This window comes from Bombyx mori, chromosome 7 (genome assembly GCF_030269925.1).
Source record: "Bombyx mori chromosome 7, ASM3026992v2".
In the NCBI taxonomy this organism is placed as follows: domain Eukaryota; kingdom Metazoa; phylum Arthropoda; class Insecta; order Lepidoptera; family Bombycidae; genus Bombyx; species Bombyx mori.
In genome coordinates, this window is record NC_085113.1 from 2,402,288 (window position 1) to 2,427,799 (window position 25,512).

Genomic DNA, 25,512 nt, shown 5'->3' on the forward strand with positions numbered 1-25,512 from the left:
TAAGACAAAAGGCTTACGAGGTGCCAATAAGTCCGATACGGCAAGGCTTGCGCCCAGTAGCCACGGGGTCGCGGTGACGCGTTCACGTCTACTTCAAAACAGACGTAGCGTTCAAGGAACTAGTGAAAAAAACACGATTAAAATCAACAAAATAATGATTTAGTGTTACACAAATATAGTGGAGCTACTAAATAATAATTAAAATGGTACAGTGTTTGAGGATTTATGCAAGAGAGCCTCTGACGGTATCTAGTGGTGGCACACATCTATTTTCATGCACACACCAGTATATGATTTTATTTAACTTGTTTTTTTTTATCAACCTACGACGTATTTCCTTTGCTTTCAACATTGATTCAAATAAATAAAAAAAAACATTACATTGTGATGTTTTCACTGCATTATGTCGAAATGCGTAAATGATATTTTACTATACATTTAACTGTACCATACATTTCAAATTTAATTATCTACAATTTTGTGTATTTTTAAATGTAAATCCAAAATGTTGATTTTTCAAAAATAATGTTTTTTTTCTGTTTTTCGCGTAGTTCCAAAAACTTTTTTTTTTGTTTTCATAATTTCAAACATTCCATGGTATCTGTAAACTGCGTTTATATCATAATGCAAAAACAATTTATTTTACACTCAAGATTGCTTGCGTGAAAAACATACAATTCTTTTGAGGTTAGGTTATGTAAGAGTGCTTATGCTGTAGGCACTTTAGGTGTCTTTTTAATTCGTACTAAAGTATTATAAATTGTTTCCAAGCCTGTAATTGCTATTGACGCGTTACCTCGGCTAGGTTTAAAATCTGTAATAGCCATTTTCCGAAGGAGTTGAAACAGCTTTGAATTGTGATTTACAATTGCAATTTCTTTACTTTGAAAGTTCAGTTAAAATTCCCTTAAGGGTCTCCCATTGCATTGGTTTCGCGTGGTACATAAAATAATAGCTACCTAAATTAATGTCCTCCAAAAATACTATCCAAGATTATCTGTCATTATTATATGAAAACTAGCTGACCCGGTAAACATTGTTTTGCCATATATAAGCTTTCTAGGGAATTTCTAGTGTAGAAAAAAAAACTAACTTATTGTAAGTGTGTAAGGATGTGGTAAATGAGTGAAAGAGGTATGTAGTGCTGTGAACGATGAGGGAATATATAATAAAAATAACAAAACCTCATTCAACCACATAATACCTCATTATAACAAAAAAAAAATGTCGAAATAAAAAAAATTTTTTAGGGGTGGACAACCCTAATCACTTAGGGGTATGAAAAATAGATAGTAGCCGATTCTCAGGCTTACTGAATATGCATAAAAAATTTCATGAGAATCGGTCAAGCGGTTTCGGAGGAGTATGGGAACGAACATTGTGACACGAGAATTTTATATATTAGATGAGGCTTTTCAAAATTGATTACTTGATACTTTTATAGCAGAATATACCTAGTATTTGAGATTTGTTTTAAGATGGCATCAGGAAATGATGGGATTTTTAACATGTCTGAAAACTTTAAAATATCAATTATATTATAGTTGATACAAATACCGCATTTTATTCTACAATGTCATCTTTTTTTAACTTAATAATTAAAAATAATAAAAGAAATACTAGCTTCTGTTTTGTTGTAATAGGAGCGATACTATGATATTTTTAAGTGATTTGAATGTATCTTATTATACCAACTAAAAATGATATAACAGCTATCAATAGATATCGTGAATCAGGTAGACTGAAGTCTTAGAATTCCAATGCATAATTTAGATACCAAAACTGACCTAGTTCTCAATCGGTATTTGTGGTCTGTCGTTCCAAATTGTTGATCACAATACCCGCGATGCTTATTCCGGTGTGAATCGATATTCACATTCTGGAATTGTGCCCAAAATCGCAGGCTTCGCTCGTCGTGGTACAGAATTTGTTTTAGTAATGTGCCAGTTCCTCTAGATAGCTTAGTGTGATCGTTAGCATGAGAATATTCATTACTATCTTTTTTCACTTTATCGAATGAATTTCCGTTGATTGAATATTGTAAATCGACGTCCAATTCAACATGATTTAAAGCATATGGTACAGTAGCAATCATTTTATTCATACAATTAATTGTTTTCTATTTAGTACTAGTAAAACCACCCGTTTTACTGACCTATCTTTCAATACCACAACCGTCATCACTATCACTACCAAGATTCACAGGATCATCTGCTGGCCCAATCTGAAGATGCCCTGAAATTTTCATTGAAATCAGTTTAGTCGTTTTTGTTCTATAGGGTGCATATATAAACACATTGACTTTTAAATATAAAGATTTTCAAGTACCAAGTATCATTGTGTAAACAAGTAGCCTAGTAACGATCGAAGTTTCTTTCGCAGACAAACAATCAAAAATGTGATTGAATGCCACAAGGGACACTTGAAAAGAACACGAACATTTAGAAGAAACGTTTTGTGAAGACTAAATATGAACAGAATACAATGAAACAGCCGAGCTGAAACAAGCGCTATGAACTCAACTAGCGCTGCCTTGCCACAATGGCCGACGAAGAGAAAATCCCTCCGACCTTTCTTGAGAAACTCCTATTCTACACAACAGCCTCCTTCGTTCTTCTTGCCACGTTCAGCCTATTCGCCTTTCTATTCTTAGTGCCATTTGTGATTGAACCAGCTTTCACTACGATATTCATGCAATTCGATCCTATAGGAGCTTTGTGTGTTACCACCCAAGTTAAACATTTGGTCGGAGCGAGCAATTGCACGTGGGCGTCCTGCAGGGAGGGCTGCACTAAAGATCTATTTGAATGCACACAAATTAGGGTCAGCTATAAACTGGGTAATTCATCTAATGTTACTGAAGAGGAAGTTGAAAATCTTATCAGAGTAGAGAGGGCTCTCAGGAATGATTACGACTATGAGAACGAGGTAGCTGCTGATAAGTCTTATCCAGATATGGGCGAGAGGGATGACTTGCCTGAACCGTATCCAACCGGGCTACAAGGGAACGACTCGGAATGGTATTTTACCGGGGCCCGTTTGTTTCCTAACGTGAAAGGTTGCGGTTATCCTCCTATATTGAACTGCACAATATTCTACGGAAAATATAGGCCTATTGGCACCAACTTCACTTGCTACTATAGCCGGGTGGATCCGGGCTTGGTTATCACCGAACTGGACATGTGGCAGAACACTCTGAACTTGGTGTACGCGATGGCCATACCAATACCGTCATTCTTTATCTCCGTCATATATTTGACGTTCGCTTACTTCAAAATTTATAATACTGAAGATGAATCCGAGCAGGCGCCTCTGAAGAGTGACGCTGAGGCTATGGCCACCGGTGACGATGAGAAACCAACGACCCCAGGGTCTGATACGTTTAGAGAAGATCTCGCATGTTTCGGTCACCAATTAAAGATGCAACTAGCCAACGATAAGCCTAAAGACGGCTTCGAGTCCAATAGTCCACCCATTTCCAATTCTGCCTCACTGTCTGGGTAAGTTTCTATTGTTTTTTTTTTCTTATTTTTTTTATTTTTTAGTTTAATTGATTGGCGAACTCACGGCCCACCTGGTGTTAAAGGGTTACCGGAGCCCATAGACGTCTACGTAAAAGCTGCCACCCACCTTGAGACATGAGTTCTAAGGACTCAGTATAACAGCCACTCTTCAAGCCGAAACGCATTACTGCTTCACGGCAGAAATGGGCAGGGTGGTGGTACCTACCCGTGCGGACTCACAAGACGTCCTACCAACAGTTATATACAAAATAAATAAAAAGAAAATCGGCTTAGTAACATTTTCTGCTGGCTGTGAATCGATTTTAATTTTTTGGTAGCTACAAATGAACTTTATGTATAGTTAATTATGTATAACTTCTTTATAATAATAGTTGTTTTTTTTATATGTAACAATTTTAATCAAAATCGACGAATTATTGACGAACACTACTTATATTAATTATTTTCATTTAATATTAATGTTATATTTTATTGTATAGATAAGTAAACGAGCCCACGGCCCGACCGGTGTCAATTGTTTACTGATACCCATAGACCACATAACGTGAACGACACGACTCATCTTGAGACATGAGGTCGAACTCTAAATTGCATTGTTTAACGCCTGTATTACCCTTAATATCCCAATGTATGATTATTTCGCGGTAGGAATATAGTAGGGTAACATTACCCGTAAAGTCTCACAAGATATTCAACCACCAGCAAAAGCCGGTTAGTGATCGCAGTACGCTGGTATGATACCCGGAAAATGCTGCTATCCACTCTCCGGGGAATCCCATAGTCGCCTTTTACGACACCCACGGGAATAAATAGGGTTGTGCTATCCTAAGTTTATTTGAAAAATAATTAAATTAATTACTATTTTAATTCGATGTCACGTAACTATTTATTGAATTACTAGCTGACCCGGCAGACTTCGTAGTGCCTCAATCGATAAATAAAAGACCTAAACTTTTATATAGAATAAACTTAAAACAAACAAAAGGAATCCGTCCGACGGGGGACACGTCAAAGGGAAAACAAAATTGTTATTTTTATTTAATTCCGAGAATTTTCATATTTTTATACCTTTTAAACCTTCTCTGGACTTCCACAAATCATTCAAGACCAAAATTAGCCAAATCGGTCAAGCCGTTTTCATGTTATGTCGTGACAACGGAAAACGGGTTTCATTTTTATATATATAGATATATGAATTTTGTGTGTGCCATTAGAACGACGTCTTACTATGTAATATCTCCAACAGGACCAAGTCGTCATTCGTGAACGCCTAATGTGTGACTATTGAACAGTTTACAAGTAGAGGTAGGTTATGAGTGCACAAAGCGAGTTCTGAATTTGAACTCAAAACGCATTGGGATAACTCACGTATTTGCTTAACGCTTCGACGTTTATATCATGCACAAAATTATATTCACGACTATTAAAAAAAAAAAACGCCTCGCACTTGCCCGTTGATGTCCTTAACTGTTCTATTCTCAAAATTTAGTAATAAAAAAATAAGCGATTTTTGTTTTTTTTTTCAAAATTGTTTTTGTAATCTTTTTATCTATGATTTCCTTAAATTAGTTTATATTGTTGTCAAGCTTTTCATGGTTTTCATAATTTAAGCCTTGTTTTTTTTTTGTTTCGAAGATACCCATTTTTATTTACCCACTTAAATTTTTTTATTCAAATTTGTACTCATAGTTATTCGTGTATCTATTTCAGATGACAGGACTCTTGAACGGGCGGATACGGCTACAGGATTCATCACGAGAATTGGTGAACTGATTAAACATTCGTGAAGATTATTGTGGCTTACATCGTGATCCTGATTGTGGGCTGTCGTTCCAATCTCTCTGCCTCTTTAAGAGCGAGAGAACATTTCACGAACGCGTTAGGCGATCCGGCCTGTGATTATATAAAGGGCGAAAGAATTTTATATACCTGTGCGTTGTGAGAAAATCGATAATGTTTCGTGGCAATGTTTCCAGTTGATACTTATTCGATACAAACTTAATTATAGTACTTTCACGTTATTACGATACGCTCCTTAATTAACATTGTCATTATTTTGGTTTCGTCTCGTTTAAAAAAAAACGTAATGGATACGGTAATCGAAAACAGTATTATCTAACACAGACATTAATCTAACACAGTGATTGGTATGGTGGCGGTTACTCAGTTAACACTATTTCATTATTTATTGTATTAGTTCTTTTATTAATTTTAATTTTATATTTTAGTAGTTGACAATTTTAATTTTAATAATTTTGATATTGATTGAATGAATGAAAATTATAATTGGCGTAATCACTGGTGGTAGGACCCCTTGGGAGTCCGCACGGGTAGGTACCTCCACCCCGCCTATTTCCGTCGTGAAGCAGTAATGCGTTTCGGTTCGAAGGGTGGGGTAGCCGTTGTAACTATACTGAGATCTTAGAACTTATATCTCGAGGTGGGTGGCGCATTTACGTTGTAGATGTCTATGGGCTCCAGTAACCACTTAACACCAGGTGGGCTGTGAGCTCGTCCATCCATCTAAGCAATAAAAAAAATTAAAAAAAATCGGTTTCATTTGATTTGGTTTCAATTTTGTTTGTTTTTGTTTTGTAGTCATTCTGATAAATTGTAATTTTAATTTTATTGTATTTTGATTTAGATTATGTGAAATTTTATGGGCTTAAGTTGCCTGAAATAAACGCATTTCATTTCATTTCATTATATAAAAATAAACTACATACAAAATGAAAATGAAGAATACAGAATTCCATTGCTCAATCAAAAAAAAATATTGCCACGAAAACATCGCGTTGACTAGATGTAAAAGAAATTTTATCTTCTATAGTGATAAATAAAAAAAAAATGTATAAGATTTTTAATACGCTGGCATGCTAAAATTAAGTCGAAATGCACGCATGCTAATAAAAAAATATATACATATATATATTTAAAAATCGCATTGTATAAAAGAGGAAAATATATAAATCGTATCTATATGTATAAAGCCGTTGTTGCAAGCCGTTTTGTTAAAAATATAATATTAATAAAAAATCGTGCAAACAAATTAAGATACCTTGAAAAGCATTTCGTAATGTCCCGTAAGACGCACGATACATTTTAGGTGTATAAGAAATAGATAGTTTATTTAAGTGATAGATATCAAATTAGTTAGCAAACTTTAATTTTATTTGTTTAAATAAATTTGCTAGTGCTCAAAGTTTAAGCGAAATTAAAATTAAAATTTATTAAAGCTTCGATTATAAATAAGATATATAATTGTATTGTTTATTTGAAGGTGCTGACTTATTTTCTAAATTTTATTATAATTGTAGGCAGAATATTTAACTATTATATACTTTACTATATAACACATAATATACTGTATTACCGTATATTGTATTCTACTTATGTATACACGTTTTGAAGTCGTCGTGGCCTATAGGATAAGACGTCCGGTGCATTCGTATCGAGCGATGCACCAGTGTTCGAATCCCGCAGGCGGGTACCAATTTTTCTAATGAAATACGTACTCAACAAATGTTCACGATTGACTTCCACGGTGAAGAAATAACATCGTGCAATAAAAATCAAACCCGCAAAATTATAATTTGCATAATTACTGGTGGTAGGACCTCTTGTGAGTCCGCACGGGTAGGTACCACCGCCCCGCCTATTTCTGCCGTGAAGCAGTAATGCGTTTCAGTTCGAAGGGTGGGGCAGCCGTTGTGACTATACTGAGACCTTAGAACTATATCTCAAGGTGTGTGGCGCATTTACGTTGTAGATGTCTATGGGCTCCAGTAACCACTTAACACCAGGTGGGCTGTGAGCTCGTCCACACATCTAAGCAATAAAAAAAAATGCAAATTCAACGCACAAAAAAAAAGTTTCAAATGAAAATTTAGCCACACGTCAATTTTGTTGTTACATAATTAAATACGATAATGTTTATTTGTATACATAAACAGTCATTTTTATGTTATTATCTAACCGTATTCCATGAAGAATACATTTGTGACTATAACTTCTTTTTATAGTCTTTAGTGTAAATCTGTTATATGGCGCGATGACATTTAAATCGTGACGAAAAGGTTCCATGCGAGACGGTATCGAGTGATGCTATTATCTCAGGATGCAAATTCCTTAGACAGCTAAAAGCTTTTGTAAGCAGCGTTGCCAGGACTTCCACGTGTATCAGTGGAGCCTGCAAAGTTCATAAATCAGCGTAATTATTGCGTAGCTAACACCGAACTGTAACTTAAGTACGTAAAACACTTACCTATTGCTTCTTGAAGCTATCATGTCCTCTGCTTTCCAACAACGAGCGCGAAATACAATTGTAGTTCTTAAATCTATTTGGCTGTGGTTCAACAGGATCACGTGTTCCTAACCTATTGCGATTAACATCTGAGCGTAATTTAAACATTTTTCGGGTGGGATTTTTACCACAAAATTTTCCTGTATCGTTACTATTTTGTTTTTTAAACCCCGTCGACGCAATGATCTTTTTTGCCACGTACCTACCATCTGGCTATGAAATGAGCTCCCCTCCACGGTGTTTCCCGAGCGCTATGACATGTCCTTCTTCAAACGAGGCTTGTGGAGAGTATTAAGCGGTAGGCAGCGGCTTGGCTCTGCCCCTGGCATTGCTGAAGTCCATGGGCGACGGTAACCACTCACCATCAGGTGGGTCGTATGCTCGTCTGCCTACAAAGGCAATAAAAAAAAATGCTTGAACTTCTTAGGCAATGTTCTAGATCTTTCCAGTTTGTTGGGTGCGATCCAACACGCGTCCTCTTCCTCACACGGCTTATACACTTCGTTTAACCCTTAATGATTTCTTTACTGATGAAATCATTAAGGGTTATTAAGGAATTATATTTTTCCCTTTCCATAACAGCTTATTCTAATCGTTAACGCGTTGACTGACTGGTCACCCGTGCCCTACGCGGCGCTCTAAAGTAATTATCTCGATTTCTTTCTTCGATCTTCTTACTTAGGTGCCGGAATATCTAATAGACACTGGGAAAGACGAATCCGAAGATACTTAGAATGAATTTATTTCTAAGAGACATAAAAGACTAAAACATAGATTAACAAAGAAAATAATGCAAAGTTAGACGATCCAAACACTCAGTAACAGCAATCGACAAAATTACTACAGTGCGCCAAGTAAAGGTTTACTAACAATATTCGAATAAAAATCGTTTCTCAGGAGAATGTTCTAGCATTATGCTTCTTATTCGAAGCGACATAAAGAATAATATAAATCTCTATTTGGAATTTTACGCGCAAGTTGATAGCACGTACAATGTGACCAGATTTAGCAGAACTCTGCGGTTTTAGCAGAATTAGATCCTCAATTTAAGGTTTAGCAATTTGTGTTGCAGATCTGAAAATAAGGTTTTTTTTTGGAGGAATCTCATAAAACCTTCGCAGAATTGTAGCAGGATTTGACATCTAACTGTGTTCACATTTAGTCAGTTGGGTAGTTGCGTTAAAAATATTTGAAGAATTTTACCTTTGTCAAAACAATGTTAGATTTTTCTTCTAACACTGGCAACACTCAACCACATTTTAGGGGAATCCCCTTTAAATGCTTTGCTTTGAAGTTGTCGGTAGTGTTCAATGAACACTGTTCATTAATATGTAAAAAAAGAGATTAATGTTTTCAAATTTCAGTTCAGTGTATCTATAATGGATTTCCAAAGGTATTGTCCGCCGCGAAATGACATGTTTAACATTTTATCTCCGGAACGTTCCGCCAAAAAGATTTCTTAATGTCGTAACGTTAATTGGTCGAATGAGTCAGCACCTTTAGATCGAGACAAATGAGCACGCGTTGCCGATTAGTTCGTATCGATTCGTCCGTCCCAAGCCTACACTATTAAAAAATTCATTGGCACGTAATCATCGAGCTCCTAACGGACTTTTGAATTAACCGAAAATACTATAGTCTTTATTAGTTTAGATTCATAAGTTTATTTAAGTTGGTAGCTAGCTACATTATTATAATGTTTAGCGCATTCGCCGCGGTACATTATTTGAACAGTAGAAAACTTATATTATATAAATCGAAAAGCCTTATTGTAACGTTATATGTATAAGGTGTGTAAATATGTTTTGTTTGAATTGAAAAAAAAACTTCAAAAAATTATGCCTTCTTATTATTAAGCTTGAAGGGAGCGCTTAATGCATTTAAAATGAAGCCAGAACGCGGCGTTCGTTAAAATCAAAACGAAATGTTCTAGAGTTTTTGTAATGCGTATATATTTTGCATAGCATCTTTTATTCTGGGACCACGTTCTGCTTAGGTTCCAATATAATTATATTAATGTTTCATTTACAAAAAAAAAATGCGCATTTACAAAATGAAAAAAAAGGGTGCGTGTACTTATTTATGTACGCGCGTAAGAAGTTATACTTTATTTTTATTAAATTTATTTCTTTTTTTTTAATTATTAAATAATTAATAATAAATATTTAACGTTAATAATTTAATAATATTTAGTATGAATTATATTAAATAATAATTTTGTCATTTATATTACTAAATAATACATACGGATAGTTAACCTCAATTGTATTGGAGCACTTGTAAAATTTCACTCTCATAAATTTTTCATAACGCGCCTATAGAAGTATAACTTCAAAAGCAACACGAAAAATATATTTAAGCATAATATGCATTTAGACAGAACAGTGTAGCCTGATGAATTTATACGCACTGAATATATAGTCCAAGGAAGAAAATATTGGAATCGAACGTTAAAACAAAAAATACATTTTTGATCATGATTTTTTTCGTTAGAAAGAAAACCACCGGATGTTCCGTCGATGTCAATACTGCTAAAATACATCTCGGAGTTAAAGGTAAAGGATTTCTCGCAAAATCAAATACAATATCAACCAAATCCAATCATCAAACCAATTAACAACACAACCAATTAACCTAAAATAAAATCGCTCATCTTTATTGAAATTTTAGCGGATGTATAATTAACATACGGAATTTCACTATCTTTGAATATTTTATTTGTAAAACATACGTTTTGAAAAAACTTGTTTATAATTGGGTTTTTGAAAAAAAAAAAATTGTGATAAGTGGAAAGATCATATTAATATATGTATTAGTTTTATAACAAAACTAATTTTTTTTAAGTTTTTTGCACTAAATATCCATTTTATTAATAACAAAGTTTTAAAATACAATGAAAAAATCAATAATTTTGTTTTTTCAAAATCCCAATTGTTTAAACCAAAGTTATAAAACAGAATGTCTTATTCTTTTTGTATTAATCTGCAATCGAGCGAGCAACGAACCATTTTGTAAATGCCGGACCCTATCGAGATATGAGATCAAAGTATTGCAAAATGGCTGCCTCAACCGAATAACTGCGGAGAATAAAAAAGGCTTTCTTATAAAAATAATTCAAAAGACAATATACACGCATCTTGGAATGTAGGTACAGATAACCCTCCTATAACACGGTAGGTATATATGTTCCTACAAAAGCCCGTGTTGTGCGAAATCGGGTTATATGAGACTAGCTGTACCCGTCCGCTTCGCTGGGCATTTAAAATTAACATTCTTATTTCTCACCCCCCACAAACATTCTCATCATTAACGCCCCCGCAACTGGTGTAGGGAGTCCAAAACGATTTTTTTAACTGCGTGATGTGATGTCTCTAGTATTGTTTATATGAGAAAAGTAAGCATTAAAACTGTTAAAATTAAATACGATTGAAAATTAAAGAAATGTTTATTTCACGTAACAGTTTTCTAAGTTACGTGTTGAAATAACAAAACATTCTTGTGTGTTGATAAAATGTTATATAAACATATTTGTAGGCAAAACAATTTGCTACAAATTATGATTATACAATTTTTTTGTAAGACGCATAGTTTCCGAGGTATCGCGAAAAGAGTGCTTTCACCCCTTTTTCCAAGATGGCGGCCGGGGGACACGGGTGGCGACCCCACAAACCTGAGGTTAAGCTTCTATTGACACCCCACAAATGTCCCAAAAATAAAATTGCATCCAAGACGTTTTTGCGAAAAATCCTTTATATGTCCATTAATTCTTAAATCTCCGATCACTAAGTCAAATCTAAACGCTTCTTAAGTCTACTTTAAGCTTGTACTAGCAATCGAAGAACCTTAAGAGCGTCCTCAATTTTATTTTAAAAAATATTAGGTATCTATGATAATAAAAAAAAAACAGAAATTTGCCACTTTGCAATGAATACAAAGGATACTTTGTATATTTTTAGCGAGTAAACAATTTTCGTGAACGTATAAGCAATTAATCAATATCATAAAACGAAATCCATGTCAAATTATAGTTTATGTGTATTATATTTTTCAAAACTGAAAGTTTGGTTGTGTATAGTTCAGTGATTCTCAACCATTGTTCCGCGGCACTTTTGCGTGCCGCCAAATTTTTCGAATATATAATAATGTTAATATTATTGGAACGAAGTTCCTTATCGCGCGTTGTGAAAGGGGGCTAGACGGAAAAAATTCTTACGAAAAGTTGTCACGACACTTTTTAGATCCGTCATTCTGACCAATCAACGTGTAGGCGCTTTATAGTATTGTGTTTTTCTTCTTCATAATGCCGTAATTTATTATTATAACTTTAAAAAAAAATTACAATTCCTTCACTAATTAATCGAAAGGAACTTCGTTCCATCCGGGTGTCCCTTGACACCTCTGAAGTTTGTAAATTATATCATTTTAAAAGAAAAATATTTTAAACATGAATATACTATAATATTTAAATACACAAAAAAAATATTGTATATTTTAGTTTATTTCGTATATGAAAATTTTTTTTATAAACTATTAATGCAGTGTGTTGTAGTAAGTAAATAATTTTTATCTTTTTTTTTTGTGTGCCGCCAAATTTTGAAATCGTTAAATATGTGCCGCACAACAAAAAAAAGGTTGAGAATCACTGGTGTAGTTAGTTAAGAGTGAATCTTGAATCATTATTTCGAATTCCTTATTAATTGATAATGTTCTATGTATTATTTCAAGCTTATCGCGTTTAATTGTATTTATATAAAACTTAAATATTTTTTTCGTTTTTATTGTAACTAACACAAGTAATATTTTCTAAAACAACTATTTTAATAATTTACGACACTTTGTACAAAGTTTCTTTGAGATTATGAAAATAGCATTTCTCGTAAGTATTAAGTATTACTGTTAATTTTAAATATTTTCAAAAAAATTATTACTTTTAATGCGTGAATTATTTGTCTAAGCTACAAAAGTATTTAAAAAAAAAACATTCTAATACAAATACCTTGTTGATTTTTATAAATTCACTTACCCATGTATATTACGTTGTAAATAACATTTTCAATTTGTTCTTAACGTGCAAAAATTAAGTTATGGAAAAGAAAATTGTTAATTAAAAGATAAATAAATATATATATTAATTCCATAAATAGTATATAATATATAGTAAACGTTTGTAAATGCAATTAAAAATCGCTAAAATGCAAGCGGAAAGGTTCAAAAAATGTTTGACGCCTTTTCATTTCAAACTATTGCCTTATGAATGTTTTGTACATAATTAAATTAAAATGATACTAAAAAAAAAACGTTAGTAGGAAATAAAACACTTATTGGCTTCATTTTTTTGGTTTTATTTATTCTGGCACCGGCAATTACAGCGAAAACATCGACCTCATATTTTAAGGTTCGTTCATTCATATTGTTATAGTAATGGGTTCCGGTAGCCTTCTAACACCAGTGTGCTTAGTGCGAGTTTTTTAACGTTCCCGATAGCGTAAAAGTTAACTCAAATCTGTGTGCAGTTGGAACAGCGTCCCTAGCGGCAAACGTAGGCAAACGTTCCAACTCCATACAAAGTTAACTTTTACGCTATCGAGAACGTTAAAAAACTTGCACTAAGCACAATGGCTGATCGCTGTGAGATCTATCAGATAGCTTGATCTTGAATGGTACGCAGTCGCCCGGCTCTGCCAATGTCATTATCAATGATCTTAGATGGTGGTGACAGCTTATTACGAAAAAGGAAAAAAGGATTTACAAAAATATTTTTTGGTATTTACAATTTCTCTTCAGAACAATTTAGATAGGCACAACTTTTGCAATTATATTATACAATTTTTTTAATTTCTATTTCTAACATTGATCTTTCGTCACTAATCCTGCTGGTCCTTGACCTATTACAGGCGATACTCCGGCCACCGCAACGGCTTTTAATGGTCTGAAAAAAAATATAATACCTATAATAAATAACATCTTGGGTTTTGTAATAGTGACATCTCGTGGATACGTTTTGTACTATATAAACTTTTTCTCATAACATTAAATTTCCAGTTCATAAATTTTGCAAACAGCGCCATCTGTTACTATCACGATAATACACTTTCAAACGTTTCAATTTTTAAATATTTTCATTTTATCAAACTAGATGTCGCTTGGATAAACTTTATTTATTAGTTTTCATTAAACACCATAGATGGCGCTAAATTTAAATTTACTCACTTGAAACCGAGTTCTTCTGGAGGCACTCCTAATTTCACTAGTTTCGCTTCGTAAGTCGCGAGTAGATCATCATGCGCCTTCCGAAGTCGTGCGGCTTCATACCGAAGATCTTCTACTTGGGTGTCTTTGAGTTTGAGCAGTTCCTTTTTAAATTAATTAATACTAAGTGAGTACAATGTAAAACCCATGAAAAAGTTACTACTGTTAAGAGGAAGTCTTTTTTTATTTAGCGCATACATAAGTGGACGAGCTCACAGCCCACCTGGTTTTAAGTGTTAAGGTCGTGTTTCCGATCCGGTGGTAGATTCTGCGTAGCACGGCTCTTGCTAGGGATAGTGCTAGCAACGTCGTCAGGTTTGAGTACCGTTAGCTCACTTACTTGTTAAGGCTACGCTGAAATGGTCTCTCAAGACCATCAGCGTAGGTAGGAAAAAAAAAGGAAGAGGGGCGAAACAGCCGGATTCATTTATCGGTAATAAAAATATTAACTCACATGCAATTCTCTCGGTCCTAAATCTCTTGCTTCCATATTTTTCAACTTGGTTTCCAGTAGGGCCGTTTTCAACGAAGCCCTCTGTTGTACTTCTAGTACGGCCCTCGAAAATCTAGCCTTCAGCTCGTCTCTTTCAGCTAGCACTCTGTCGAAGCGTATTTGTAGCACTTCGTATTCCCATTTCAAGACTTCGAACTGTTTCTCTAGGGTTGCTAGCTGTTTCGTTTTTGCCTGTATTTTAATATAGTTATTGATTTAATAAGGTGGATGACGGCATTATATATTATGTACTTAACTGTAAATGTTCACGATTGACTTCCACGGTGAAGGAATAACATCGTGTAATAAAAATGAAACCCGCAAAATTATAAGTTGCGTAATTACTGGTGGTAGGACCTCTTGTGAGTCCGCACGGGTAGGTACCACCACCCCGCCTATTTCTGCCGTGAAGTAGTAATGCGTTTCGGTTTGAAGGGTGGGGCAGCCTTTGTAACTATACTGAGACCTTAGAACTTATTATGAAGGTGGGTGGCGGTATTTACTTTATAGATGTCTATGGGCTCCGGTACGGAATAGATAAATAAGGTTGGAAAGGCCTTTGCTCTAATTTTGTATTAGAACCAGTGTCGCCGCTTCATCCCCACTATTTTAATTTCTACACATACACACACTGTGATTACAAGTATTTCGCACACAACAAAAACACCCACACATAAATCTCAGGACAGATATTCGTTCGCAATTAGCACAAAACACCCGTAGGCATACACACTCACACACGCAAAAAGGCAATAAAAATGTTCATACACGCTAGTGCTTGGTAAAATCGATATTCTTTATCGATAAATTATCTGATGAATGAATGGAGAAAATGAAACATGAAATAAATATTGAAAAAAAAAAACTATTTTACTTTTATTAATTACAAATAGTCACTGTCGCTGGAATAAAACGTATTTGTTAAGCAGTTGGCGCTTGCTATTAATTGCGAATGAATTTTTCAGAACTAAGTGTATTATGATTTTTTTTATGGTAAAATCATTTTCAGTAAAATGTTTAGAGCAAATAGTACTCGTCTTTGTCTCCAGTTTCCTCTACCTGTCACGTCAATCCATTGTTCCCTGGCGTTAGGTTCTTTAGGAAACCTAAAATTTTTTATTTACTGCATAAGTCAAATGGCATTTTATTTAGATTTTAATACGTCTTAGACAATATAGTAAATACCCGTAAATGAGAGGTCTACATGTCCCTTTATATTATACCTTCACTTTAATTCAATGATAATAATTCAATAATAATAATACATATTTATTTTACTCAAAATACGTCTCACTAAGAATATACTAGGTATCATTAATTAAATATAAAATAATGCAAAAAATATCCATGTCAAATGTAAATATAGTCGAGAATTCTGTCGATGATTTTATTTCACCACATGGTCACCTCACTATCGACAAACTAGCGCCGTGCACCACGGCCAATCAGGGCAAAGGCCGAAATTTCAAAGATTGAAGTGTAGAGAACGCAATGCATGTAGTACATTGGAAGCTGACTTGGTCATTGCGTTCATTGGGCGAGTACACATCGCGCAATGTATGCTATTTATAACTTGCTGCAATAATATTGTTAATGTTTGGAATTTCATAATGCTCAGTATATTTTTATGTTTTAGACAAATAATATTGTAATTAAATGGTAATTTCGACTTACCGATCGAAAGATATACCTCCTCGCTCTATACTTGAGGTCTGATTTTTTGTTTTACAAGTTATAATTGCACAACACGGCACTATAAAGCGGAGATCTGTTCGCCCAAATATTCCGAAGCGCACTAAACGCGGTGAATGAAAGAATCGGTCGAGTTATGTTTGTTCGATCATAACAGTGGCACGCTTGCCCCGCCTACATTACCATTCCAACCTTATTTATCTATTCCGTGGGCTCCGGTAACCACTTAACACTAGCTTAACACTAGGCTACTAATACTCACAGCTAAAGCAGCTTTGTCCCTATCATAGTTTGACATTTGCCGTTTCAGTTCCTTGTTGTCGATGATGGCTGCTTCTAAAGGCTCTCGAAGACCTTTCGCTTCTGCTACTGCATCTCTCGCGATCTTCTCGGCGCGTTCTTTAACTTTCTGCATATCTTCCATCTGTTGCTTGAGGCTACTGATTAAGCCTTTAGATAAAGAGCAATTTAACATTAAAATTGGATATTTATTTTGGGTCTGCAAATTTATATCACAATATTTTTAAGATTTTTTTTTCATAATCAAAGAGGAATCTTTTCCTGGAAAACTTTTAGCAAACGATAGTATCGTTAACAATTACAATTCTTTTAAAAATATTGAAGTATATATTATTGAAGTTACATTTTGAAACTGCGCTAAAAGATAATAAAATCGTAAAATTTAAGCTCTTACCCAAATTGTTCAAAGTGATATCGTTGTAGTAGTTCTTTAAGTCGGCAAAAGCTCTTTCGTGATGGGCTATCAATTCAGACAGCTGTTTATTCTTTCTCTCTTCAACTTCAGCTATTTCGGTTCGATGTTTAACTGTCAACTCTACCTTAGTTTCTTGAAGCTTCTTTTCAGCTTTTTCTTCTATTTGTCTTGCTTTTTCTTCAAATTCTGCCCTCGTCTTAGAGAGGTCTTCGGCATGCATTAATTTAGCTCTCCGCAGTTCGTCTTGAGCAGCTAGTGCTTTCTCTCTCATTTCTTGTCTTAGTGCTCTTTTGTCATTCAAAAGCTCGAGTTCTTGTTCAGCGTGTTCTTCTTTAGCAGCTTTTAAAGCCACGAGATTTTCCGCCCTCAAAGCGGCTGCAGCAGCTTGCTGTTCGTACTTTAGATGTTTTATCTTCTGTTTCTCCGTTTCAAGAAGCGCTTCATTTTCTTCTTGTGCTTCTTCTGTAGCTCTCTCTCGGTTACGAAGTTCAGCTTTAGCTTCTTCTAGTTGTTGTCTAGTAATTTCCCAGAATGTTCGGATCTTGTCTCTTTCTAACTGAAAGTAGTTGCGTTCTTCCCTTTCTTTGTCTAATTCTTCTTTCACTCTAAGAGTGAATTGTTCTAGTTTCTCTCTTGTCATTTCAGAAGTGTCGACTCCATCAATAACGATGGCTGAAACAATACATATATTTTAAGTTTTAAATTTAAATGAGTCGGAGTATTAATAATGAATACATTACAGTAGGGCTAATGTCATATTGCATTTAAACTTATTAGACAATTAAGTTTTACCTGCCGCCTTCTTAGCACCGCCTTTTCCTCCTTTGGGCGGCTGAAAAATATTATAAAACATTGTTAAATACTCATTAGAATGCTTCCTCAGAACATAATGTAGGTGAAGTTAATAATGGAGCATACTCACTAGCTAATAAAGTCAATTTATATATAAATTCATTTTGCAATCAGCGGGTGTGGTAGTCATTTTAACACCGGTATTATTTCTTATAAAAAACAAAGAGTAGCAGCTTATCTGGTGGCCCTTCCCTACTTATGGCCGGTCAAACCCGAAATGGTCACTACCCAGATCTAACCCAGGATTTGATTCCAAAAAGTAAATAAAGACTATGCCACAGTTTTGAAGGGATCCAGACTATTTAAATAAAGAATCAACTTACCATTTTGTTTATTTATTAATATTTAAGTAGTGTGATAGTTAAACTGAATTTGACAACAAATAAGGAAGACACATCGTTGTCATGGATTGTGATTAAACAAAGCAGTTGTCATAGCAACGGTTTCTACGACAATATTTTTCTATTACAATACGGGCTATATATATACTATATCATTAGTTAACGTGTTATAAGCTAAATATAAAATCGGTTGTCTGTAAAGTCGGTCAGTTGAACGTGACAACGTCATAAGAAAAAACTGATGGAATGGTTTCATTTTTCAAAAGAAAATTTTAATTTTATTTTGTTTGATAGATATTTTGTATGGACAATTGACACAACAGTCACTTTTCACTGAACTTCATACTTGACGAAAACATGAAAATGTATTATTGTATAGCAGCTGTCCACGCGGGCGCATCGCTCACTCAAGTAGGAGAGAGACAGATGTCGAACGCTGTTGAACGCGGAAGCCGATTTTGCCTCTTTGTCGCTCGTTGCGCGCTCTCGCTTGCACTTCAAGCCTTAAATGGAACGCCTCAATGAGTCATGTTTTTTCGTGCGTGCAGCCGGCTCCATCGAATTTATAAGACGTTGTCACGTTAAAAAGTTTAAAGTAAATGTTTTATCTGATTTAGTCGAATAACGGCCCAGTTGAAGGCGAGTGGTTACTATCACCCATGGACATTACTAATGCCCAGAGCACAGCCAGGTCACTGTCTAACTCTGAATCAAGTTTAAACAAGCAAACTCAGCATTGGTTTTTCTTACTTATAGCGCTTGTATGCGACTCTGTGTGATAGCACTAATACTTAATTTTCAATTCGATTTGTTAAAGATTTTGTAGGTTTTTTTGCACAGAATCCTATCCCTGAGTTATCTGCCATTGAAAATGGGTCTAATCGCTTCAGTGTTTAGAAAGAACAAGAGACAAAAATTAAAAGCTATTATCATAATCAAGTATATCGGGCGTTTTGTAAAGAGCTTGCCTATATCTGCCGTGAAACAGTAATGCTTTCCATTTTGAAGGGGTGACATCCACTTAACACCAGGTAGGTCTTGAGTTCGTTCACAAACCCAAGCCACAAAAAAAAAATCGGCGTGAAAAGGCAAGCCGTGTTCTATTTACATTTCAAAATAAGCAATCACGTTGACACCTGTCAAAGATGTCATGATTTGACTTAATTTCATTTTACACCACTTTTACACTGACAAATTCGACGTGCCGCACGCTATAGTATGTGAAAGTAACAAAATTTTAAAATTTTCCGTTCGCCAAATCAAAATGCTGGTACAAACGTTGAGCACTTTGATGTACACTTTCGTCTTTTTAAGTTTATTCCTGGTCGATTATTTGTTAGGCAATGGTTTCGTTGATATGTTCCAAACGATATTCTGCAAGATAGCTTGTTTCGTGAAGAAAACATTGCGAGAGGAGGCGAAAAAAACGCAATTGGTTGGCAAGGAGAATCCGATTAGCATTCCGGTCATATTCATCGAAATACTGGTTTTGTCATTGACTATTGCCGTGAGTATTGTCGAATTTGGCATCTTAAAACCAACGGCCATACAGTTCAAATTAAAGTTAGTGTTGTTTAGAAGTATATCGAGCAATATATTAATGTAAATTCAGGTCGTATTGAAAACCTGTAAGAATAAGTCCTCAGAGGCTTACAATACGCTAAAAGACCCGAAAATACCCGTCGGCCATCGCGGTATGTCTTTTTTTTCCCCTACCTATGCTGATAGCCTTGAGAGGCTATGTCAGCTTACCCTAGCGTGTGTAGGTGAGCTCACGGGGCTCAACCGGAGAGTTGCTAACACTGACCCTAGCAAGAGCAGTGCTTCGCAGAATCTACCACCGGATCGGAAACGCGACCCACTGAGAAGATCCGGTGAGAAACTCAGTGGGCTGTCTATGGGTGAATTCGTTCGTCGAGCCCTTCGTCGCAAGCGACGGGTTAGACGGGGACGGTGACCGGTGCTTGTGGTGCCTAAAAGCACCGTTAATGGATCAGGAGGATCCGTAATGACGTGCTTTGGGCGACGTCGACGGTTTACCATTCGGTCTACAGGGTCGGGTATGTAGTTTCCAGCGGCCACGACAAAGTATTGTCGTAATTGGCACCTTAAAACCAACGGCCATACAGTTCAGATTAAAGTTAGTGTTGTTTAGGAGTATATCGAGCAATATAATATTATAAAGTCAGGTCGTATTGTCAACCTGTCGGGATAAGTCTTAGAGGCTTACAATACGCTAAAAGACCAGAAAATACCCGTCGGCCATCGCGGTATGTCGGAGTGATACTCTGAGAATGCAGCTGAGCATTCACAGGGGAAAGCATTAGTATCTTTTTACGGCACCCCGAGAAGAAACGTGGTAGTTCCATTCCTAGTTAATACCACACAATAATTAACCAGAAAAATCTGTGAATTACTGATCAATGTGTGAATTCTGATCAACTGTATCTCTACCTGTTGTTGACAAAGAAACGTTATCATTAACGTATAGCCCTTATTTATGATACAATAAAAAAATCGAGAGGTGAAAGGCTATTCGGTTTAAGCGACATTTTTGAATATTTACCGGAGAGCCATTTAAAGTTTAAAAGTTGGAAAAAATACCATGAAAAATGCTTCTTTCAGCTATTTGAATCCAATTCGATTTGTTAGATTAAAAACATTGAATTATTGATCCTAATCTATGCATATAAATAAAATTAGAATGTCTGTTTGTATTATTGAAATAACCGCTTTTTACTACATGCATATAAATATTTATACGGTGCATACACTAAAATAACATTTTTTACAATTTTTGTCTGTTTGTTCCCGCTAATCTCTGAAACGGCTGGACCGGTTTTGATGAGACTTTCACTAATAGGTAGCTGATGATATATGGAGTAACTTAGGCTCCTTTTTTTAGACTAGCTTTAACATGCGGCGTCACCCGCGGCACGACAATAACCGCGGGTAACATCGCGGGACTCGGCTACCAATAATAACATTTAAAGTTTCCGAAGCGAAGCGAGGGCGGGTCGCTAGTACTAAATAAAACGGACCTTTGATAACATAGATAAATGTCACGTGTCAAGCGAAATGTCGCTTGAACCACATAGTCCTTCACCCCTCGAAATAGACTAACATAAAGTAATATAGATTGACGAATTTTTACTCAGGAATATATTTTAGGTTGTGTGTGTGTGTGTACCTTAATATTTTCCTTGTTACGTTTCAGTTCTTAAACAAGTACAAAAAGTATCGAGCCAAAGATCGTATAGATGAGTTACTGAATGAGAGCAAAGAGGCCATACGTCAGACAAACGAGTTTCTAGAGAAATGGCGACTGCGGAGGGTATCGGCGCCTTTAATGACCTCACGAAAATATCCCCTCGATTCAGTATCACGCTTAGTAATGTTCAATTTGAATTAAAAGTAGTTATGAGAACGAGGTACTGGTGGTAGGGCGTCTTGTGAGTCCGCACGGGTAGGTACCACCGCCCTGCCTATTTCTGGCGTGAGGCAGTAATGCGTTTCGGTTTGAAGGGTGGGGCAGCCGTTGCAGCTATACTGAGATCTTAGAACTTATATCTCAAGGTGGGTGGTGCATTTACGTTGTAGATGTCTATGGGCTCCAGTAACCACTTAACACCATGTCAGCTGTCCACCCTACTTAGATGGGTAGATAAATAAATAAAAAATATTTTATTATTGGTCGACCGCAAATTGATATTGCTATGTGGTTTTTTAAGGAGTAGGTCAGAAGTATTCGTTTTGTTTACTTTTTGAGTTAGAGATCTTATCTTTCATGAACTGTTACTGGTACATCCTGATTATCCATCTCTAGTATTTAGGAAGTCGTCGTGGCCTAAATGATAACACGCCCGGTGAACTCCTGCGACTGTGCCAGTGTTCGAATCCCGCAGGCGGGTACCAATATTTTTACTGAAATACGTACTTTACAAATGCTCACGAATGACTTCCAATAGTAAAGGATTAACATCGTGTGATAATATAATACAAATGAAACCCACTCAAATTATTATTTGCATAATTAGTGTTGTTAAAGCACAATGTGAGCCCTAACCGGTAGATAACCATCGCCCTGCCTATTTCTACCTGCCTCTTCTCAACGTGGGTGACCTAATACACGTTGTTTTGTGTATGGGCTTCGATAACCATTTAAAAAGAGGAAAGCCGTGAGATTATTCACCCGTTTGTGAAATAAAAAGGGCACTTATACTCAATATACATTCTGCATTAACTTTCATTGGAACAGATACCTACAGATTTTTCCTACTTGGACGAAGAACCCCAAGAAATCAAGCCTTTGAAGCTAGAAGTACCAATACTACACATGGCCATAATAGATGTGAGTTCGTTGGGTTTTTCGATTTTGAAAAAGCTTGTAAGAATATGTAATATTCACGGGTCCTTACCAAGTTTAATACGCTTTTATTAGCTTCAGACGTATGTATGTAACGGAATCTTTGAACATGATTTTGACCCCCTTCAAAACGTCGGATTAACTCAAAATTCGGTATACCTATTATGGACCGATGACAACACATAATTAAAAAAATTGAAATTCAACTAAAAAATGAAAAATAAACAATAGTTAAAAAAACTAATATAAAAATACGCTTTTATATAAAAAACCAACTAAAAAATAGAAAACGGTTTTTACAATAAAATCATTTTTTCTTTTACACTATTTTGAAATCAAATTTATTAAAATTTATTTTCTATTTTTTAGTTGGATTTTCTATAAAAGCGTATTTTGTTAGTTTTTTTATACTTTTTTATTTATTTATAAATAAGTTCTCGATATAACTTTAATAAAGATAATTAAAGATAATAGCTTTGTAGGGAATGTGGAAATGCGGAAAATTGAAGACTGTGGGTTGAACAAATTTTTGTACCCCCTTTATTTGTGTACCGTAATTACCATGTATAATCCTTAATAGATCTAGTTTTAAAGTTTTAAGTTACATAAAGTTTAAGTATAATTTTATTGAAATAATGATATTAATTAGCTGTGAAAATGCTTGCTAATGTAGACTGGACTGGTTTTATCATTTTCTACTTAATAACGAATGACTAAACGGGTGTAATCATTCTTGGGATTAAATCCCCAAGTTCCCATGCCTACCTGGATGAAACTCCCATTCTCAAATCTCATTTGCGGTACAAACGCAAGATCTATCTACTACAAGTACTTCCTTCAGTTGGTTTAGTAGCAGAAAATCTTTTCAAATCTCAATATTTTAAATTCTCTCAGACCCTTGGGACAACAAGGAGCCTGCCCGAAAGCGGAGATGCCGGTGACACGTTCAACATTACGGATTCAACACTATTATCTGTGACGTCGCTTCTCGAAGATGACCTAGAATCGATACCGGATCCGATTGATGATAAATTGACAGACGAATCTAATCACATCGATATGGATAATCGATTTTTGGACAGATCGAAAAGTATCGAGTTTAATAGTCGATTCTTGTGGGATGTGGTCGAAGAAGATGAGGCGTATGAGTAATGTGTCATTCTTTTGATAACGTTGTATCAGTGTTTTGTATTTGGAATATAGAATTGCTATTTACGAGTTTTTTTTAACTTATTTAATAAGCAGCTTAATCCGCCGAGACATGCAAGAGTATGATGCTAGTATGCTCAAGAGAGCATGATGATAAATTGTTTTGGGATTACATTCAATTAGCTAAGAGTATAGGTATAATAATTAAATTAAATTTTATATTAAATAATATTATTAAATAATATAAATAGTAATTTTTGTAGTCGTCGTGGCCTAAAGGATAAAACGTCGGGTGCATTCGTATGTGGCGATGCACCGGTGTTCGAATCCCGCAGGCGGGTACCAATTTTTCTAATGAAATATGTACTCAACAAATGTTCACGATTGACTTCCACGGTGAAGGAATAACATCGTGTAATAAAAATCAAACCCGCAAAATTATAATTTGCGTAATCACTGGTAGTAGGACCTCTTGGGAGTCCACACGGGTAGGTACCACCACCCCGCCTATTTCCGCCGTGAAGCAGTAATGCGTTTCGGTTGGAAGGGTGGGGGTAGCCGTTGTAACTTACTGATACCTTAGAACTTATATCTCGAGGTGGGTGGCGCATTTACGTTGTAGATGTCTATGGGTTCCAGTAACCACTTAACATCAGGTGGGCTGTGAGCTCGTCCATTCATCTAAGCAATAAAAAAAATTAAAAAAAATTGAGTCAAGCTTTCGATTTATTTATTAGGAAAATATATAACGAAGGCTCAGCTTATTCTAAATGTTCCCTTGACTCAAGTAATTATCGATAAATTATATCGCAACACATTCATTATAATACACGCTCCTTATAATAAAAAAAATAATATCGCATTGTGAGATATTGTCTGCCCATAAGACCATGGGAAAATTTAATTACCTCACATCATATTACGGACACCCTGCGGTTAATATGACATCAAAGCAAATTCGGATTCGCACCCTTTGCCAATAATTCTGTGCAGTTGAAGACTTGCCTCAACAGCACTCATTATAGTTCGCGGCTTTGCTTGAATCCGTTTTTAGATTTTGTGTAATTACTTTTCATCTTTATTTAATACTATATTCAAAAACGTTTTTTTTTCATCCATAAACCAAATACATATTGGTTTTATTAAAATTGGTACAAACAAAATTACCAATGTTCTTTTGCCAAGTGTTTCATTCAGATCATTATGGCTATAATGCTTTTGGAAAACTAATATTACAGCTTATTCTTAATTAGCATTCTACATAATTATCTATTTAAAGATTTATTCTTGTTAATCGTGACGACGAAAAACAAAGGCTTAGAGCACTTTTCATCCTATTTCCAGTACAATAGAATTCCAAATTCAATGGGCGTGTCAAAGTTCGCAAGTTTGTATCCGTAAACTGATGGTTTAAATTGTAAAATCATCTGGAATATGACATTTGTCATCTAAGAAAAAGAAATTGTTCTCGCCACGAACAGTACGATATGAGCGTATATTTATTCTTAGTTAATAAGAATGGATATGGATATTCATATTAATATAGCCAGAAAATCGGAGTGATACTGGTCAGGCCGTATATTGTCAGAAAATGACAATAAAATTTTCGCGTATAACAGCAAATCTAAGTTTGTCAATAAGGCGAGGCTTAATATGCACGTTCTGTCATAGAGTGACAATATAATGAGCATTTGACACTCGGGGTGTGGGCTATCGACGGGGCAAATGCCTTTGTGGGATTATGGTATTTGAAAATCTGAAGTAAGGATTGAGTTGTACAACAAAATTTATTTGCCCGTTTTTTTCTTCTTAATGTTCCATTTTCTCT

The 25,512-nt window shown here is 35.2% G+C and overlaps 3 protein-coding genes across 5 annotated transcripts; 2 read left to right on the top strand and 1 right to left on the bottom strand.

Annotated features, from left to right (window-relative positions):
- Positions 1 to 55: 55 nt before the first annotated feature.
- On the top strand, positions 56 to 13,157 carry LOC101737011 (protein tipE). Of its 2 annotated transcripts, XM_012697594.4 has the most exons (4): positions 68 to 206; positions 2,383 to 3,500; positions 4,771 to 4,829; positions 5,235 to 13,157. In XM_012697594.4, the coding sequence occupies exons 2-3, from the start codon at positions 2,542 to 2,544 to the stop codon at positions 4,796 to 4,798; spliced, it is 987 nt and encodes a 328-aa protein (XP_012553048.1). In that variant the 5' UTR covers positions 68 to 206; positions 2,383 to 2,541; the 3' UTR covers positions 4,799 to 4,829; positions 5,235 to 13,157. The 2 variants fall into 2 exon arrangements, with proteins under 2 accessions (XP_012553049.1, XP_012553048.1); XM_012697595.4 differs by lacking the exon at positions 4,771 to 4,829 and having other exon boundaries at positions 56 to 206.
- On the bottom strand, positions 13,146 to 18,315 carry LOC101744828 (dynein regulatory complex subunit 4). Its single transcript, XM_012697598.4, has 7 exons — positions 18,152 to 18,315; positions 17,769 to 17,808; positions 16,956 to 17,648; positions 16,524 to 16,711; positions 14,531 to 14,761; positions 14,038 to 14,180; positions 13,146 to 13,756 (listed from the first exon to the last, which is right to left on the bottom strand). The coding sequence occupies exons 1-7, from the start codon at positions 18,152 to 18,154 to the stop codon at positions 13,672 to 13,674; spliced, it is 1,383 nt and encodes a 460-aa protein (XP_012553052.3). The 5' UTR covers positions 18,155 to 18,315; the 3' UTR covers positions 13,146 to 13,671.
- A 973-nt stretch (positions 18,316 to 19,288) lies between these two features.
- LOC101744974 (uncharacterized) lies at positions 19,289 to 23,750 on the top strand. 2 transcript variants are annotated; one of them, XM_004923249.4, is made up of 4 exons: positions 19,289 to 19,676; positions 21,387 to 21,503; positions 22,428 to 22,520; positions 23,430 to 23,750. In XM_004923249.4, exons 1-4 carry the CDS (start codon positions 19,434 to 19,436, stop codon positions 23,685 to 23,687), a joined length of 711 nt encoding a protein of 236 aa, XP_004923306.1. In that variant the 5' UTR covers positions 19,289 to 19,433; the 3' UTR covers positions 23,688 to 23,750. The 2 variants fall into 2 exon arrangements, with proteins under 2 accessions (XP_004923306.1, XP_004923305.2); XM_004923248.4 differs by having other exon boundaries at positions 19,322 to 19,676; positions 21,387 to 21,560.
- Positions 23,751 to 25,512: the final 1,762 nt, after the last annotated feature.

Excerpts from the sequence above, each read along its gene's own strand:
- LOC101737011 (XM_012697594.4), top strand. The coding sequence starts at position 2,542 with ATGGCCGACGAAGAGAAAATCCCTCCGACCTTTCTTGAGAAACTCCTA. Across the intron at positions 3,501-4,770 it reads AATTCTGCCTCACTGTCTGG|GACCAAGTCGTCATTCGTGA; the intron begins GTAAGTTTCTAT and ends TATCTCCAACAG.
- LOC101744828 (XM_012697598.4), bottom strand. Across the intron at positions 14,762-16,523 it reads GGGACAAAGCTGCTTTAGCT|GCAAAAACGAAACAGCTAGC; the intron begins GTGAGTATTAGT and ends ATTAAAATACAG. Across the intron at positions 14,181-14,530 it reads TAGGACCGAGAGAATTGCAT|GAACTGCTCAAACTCAAAGA; the intron begins GTGAGTTAATAT and ends TAATTTAAAAAG.
- LOC101744974 (XM_004923248.4), top strand. The coding sequence starts at position 19,434 with ATGCTGGTACAAACGTTGAGCACTTTGATGTACACTTTCGTCTTTTTA. Across the intron at positions 19,677-21,386 it reads TTTTGTCATTGACTATTGCC|TTCTTAAACAAGTACAAAAA; the intron begins GTGAGTATTGTC and ends GTTACGTTTCAG. Across the intron at positions 21,561-22,427 it reads TCGATTCAGTATCACGCTTA|ATACCTACAGATTTTTCCTA; the intron begins GTAATGTTCAAT and ends TCATTGGAACAG.